At 37.9% G+C, this 3,420-nt stretch overlaps 1 protein-coding gene across 3 annotated transcripts in view; it reads left to right on the forward strand.

Annotated features, from left to right (window-relative positions):
• Positions 1-724: 724 nt before the first annotated feature.
• Positions 725-3,420, forward strand: part of LOC116013739 (protein LONGIFOLIA 1-like) — a 4,825-nt gene continuing 2,129 nt past the window's right edge. Inside the window, exons 1-3 of one of the 3 annotated variants that reach the window (XM_031253646.1) lie at positions 725-941; positions 1,454-1,629; positions 1,745-3,253. In XM_031253646.1, coding sequence (XP_031109506.1) covers positions 1,519-1,629; positions 1,745-3,253 — 1,620 coding nt within the window. In that variant the 5' untranslated portion in view covers positions 725-941; positions 1,454-1,518. The remainder of the gene's footprint in view (positions 942-1,453; positions 1,630-1,744; positions 3,254-3,420) is intronic. The other 2 variants (XM_031253645.1, XM_031253644.1) reach the window with 2 other exon arrangements.

Genomic DNA, 3,420 nt, shown 5'->3' on the forward strand with positions numbered 1-3,420 from the left:
CATTTTGATAGTTCTAGGGTTGCTATTCTATTATAGATTCTTGCAAATTTTATTTTAGGTCTTCATAATCCAAAACAAAACATTCATTTTAGCTGATGTAATTATTTATGTTACTCAAGTTGATCATATATATATATATTGAGAGAGTAGAGTTCAGATACGGCCGTGCCTTAACGTGCGGTCAGTGCGGCCGCACCACTATGTATACAAATATACAACACTCAATGTTAGAAAATGCACAACACAAATATGCACCATTAGGTACGCATCACCAAAATATACACTAGGTATGAAAATATACATCACACAGTGTTCCGAAATGCACAATTAGGGGCTGAGGAGTTCGGAAAATATACACCACACACCACACATCCAAAATAATGCACCATAACTCCCATGCCCCTAATGGTGCATTTGCTAACACTGTGTGATGTATATTTGCATATCTAGTGGTGTGTTTTTTTGGTGATGGGTACCTAATGATGTATATTTGTGTGGTGCATTGAGTGGAGTATATTTGTATACATGGTGGTGCAGCCACACTGACCGCACACTAAGGGGCAACCAGGTTATGATCCTATATATATATATATATATATATATATATATATATATATATGCACCATTGGTTAGCAGTTGGCCCATAAACTTTTAGTTGCTCATTAATAATATATATTTTCCTATTTATTTATTTATTGACTTGGGTTTTGAGCGTCCCATTGGGAGTTGCTGAGAGAGATGGCAACACAAAACGATACCTGGCTCCCCCAGTCCCCTCCCCTGTGGTTTTCTGGACCTAAACTCATCTCCAACTAATATATATGTATGCTTGATATACGAGTGTGTCAGTAAAGACCGTTGTTTTGGAGCTTTTATTGTACCCAATACTCTCTTAGACCAATGGCGGCAGATCTGTGTAACCCCTTCTACTCCATCTCCAGGCATGCTTTCCTTCATTTACCCATTTGGGTTTCTTTGCTCTTTGCATTTTCTTCTCTTCATTTGGTGTTTCTTTTTCCATTCATCAATTTTTTCAGATTAAAGAGTATGTACCTAGTGAGAAAAAGATTTAATTGTTTCACTATGAATCTTGATTTTTTTTTTTTTTTTTTTTTGGTGATTAGCTGTTCACTTGTGTATGATTAATGACATTTACCCTTCATTTCCCCAGCTGTTTCTTATTTATTTGCTTTGAATTTATGTTGCAATAAATTGGGAAACTAAATTAGCTATGATAGCAATGGAAATATTGGATACCATTTAAAGATTTCCAAACTAAAAGCTGCTTGTAGTTAGCAGAGAGTCCTGTAGGATTAATGGATTCATCTGTGCAGCAATAAAACTAGTTACTAGGAGGACTACTTGCTAGTACTTACTGGTATTTAATGAACTTATCTGTGGTTTGATGACTGATTGGCAGATAGTCTCTGTTTTTTTTTTTTTTTTTTGAAAGGCAGATAGTCTCTGTTAAATGTTCATGAGGTGATTGCAATAAGTTTGCTTCCTTAATCTTGGAACATGGATGATAGGAAGATGGGGTGTATGTCTGGATTTCTCCAGCTTTTTGAACGCCATCACATTTTAGCCAGCAAAAGGCTGTATGCCACTAAGCGTCTTCCTCCTTCCACGGTTAGCATTTTGTTGCTTTACAGTGTGTTCAAATATTGCTGTTATTTCTTGCAGTATATATCTGGAAACTATTGAATGTGTGTATATACTTGTTCCACTGTTTGAATCATTTCAGGAGGTTAATGACACGTTAGAGCCGAAAAACATAGTTGTGTCCCAGGAAATTGCAAAGGAACGGGTGAAAGGGCATCCAGCAAAAGTGGTGGCTGCACCTAGTCCAGAACGATTAAAAGAGTCTCCTTCGTCGGAGCTACAATCAGTTTGCCATGCTGCTTTTGTTCCAGCCGAGACGCCACCAAAATCTCCACTTCCTCTTCCAATTTTTGAAGTGAAAGATGGGGCGAGGTCTTCTTGGAAGATCCGGAAAGAAGCTCCGAGGCTCTCACTTGACAGCCGAGCCACAGTTGATGCTAAGGGAAGCCTTCACCCGAAGGAGATCCAAATTAATGCTTCGAGTATATCGGCTAACCATTGTGAAAATGCCAAAGATGGAGTTGTAGCTGATGATGAGAAACAGCATCGATGTCCCAGTGTCATTGCAAAGCTGATGGGACTCGAGGCTTTGCCACAATCAAGTTCAGAGGCTATACAGAAAGCTGAGCTGCGAAGGTCTGCATCAGAGTCGAGAGTTTCAAGAGACTTGTTTCATAGTCACTTCATTGAGGGCAATCGCTTTGAGTTCAATGAACCAAATTATTTGCATCCTAACATACCAAACTGTGTGATGGCAGAGAATGTAGAGATTGATTTTGAAAAGTCTATGTTGAATGCCAGGCACAGAGGTCAAGAAATTGAGAAATCTGAAAGGCCAAAGGGTTCAAGTAGAGGTTTGAGCTCAACATCATGGAAGCCACCACAACATCGTAAAAGCTTTTTTGATACAGCTGAGATTTTCCCAGAGCCTAAACAGACAGTCCCATTCCATGGAGAGATTGACAAGAGATTGAGGATCAGAGGACTTGATGAACCTTCTAAAGATCTCGAGACGTTGAAGCAAATTCTAGAGGCTTTGCAACTAAAAGGGCTCCTGCATACCAAGAGGCCTTCAGAGCAAATAAACCGCCTTAATGTCATATGTGATCCAAGTTTCTCATTTGACGAGTCTCAGATAGTAGTGATGAAACCGTCCAGATCATCTTCACCAATCAATAGAAAATATAGGAATGATACACCTCCATCTAACATGCGTAGCCAAATTGGTGTTAGCCAGAAGAGCAACCACTCTAATGAAAGCCTGCCATCGGTAAGCCCATATTGGGAGCGGCCTACTGATCGGAATGCTCATAGTCCTTTAAGAACTACAGGTTCCACATCACCACACCGAAGAGATGGCTGTGTGAGGCATTCAAATCCTGTGATGCAATCTAAGATACTAAATGTTGACCCCCAGCGAAGAGCAAGTGACTCAATTGAGTGTCAAAAACCCTCTCCATTACAGTCACCTAAAGTTATCTCCAGAAGGAATAGTTTGGAGCAAAATTTCACAAAACGATCATGGAACAAAAAATCACAGGCACAGGTTCATGAGAAGGAGAAAATCACAAACTTCATTGCAGATGATGATCAATCATCATCTTCCATTTCTGATTGCAGTCTTACTATGTCATTTCAGATCAAAGGAGAGGTAAAAGCTTCTTTAAAGTTTTTTTTTTATGTAATTTGAAGTTGCATTTTACAATATAATTTTTTTAATGATTTTTTTTTTTTTTTTTTTTTTTTTTTTTTTTTTTTTTTTTTTTTTTTTTTTTTTTTTTTTTTTTTTTTTTTTTTTTTTTTTTTTTTTTTTTAAAA

The sequence above is a fragment of the Ipomoea triloba genome, chromosome 3, assembly GCF_003576645.1.
Source record: "Ipomoea triloba cultivar NCNSP0323 chromosome 3, ASM357664v1".
NCBI classification, from domain to species: Eukaryota; Viridiplantae; Streptophyta; class Magnoliopsida; order Solanales; family Convolvulaceae; genus Ipomoea; species Ipomoea triloba.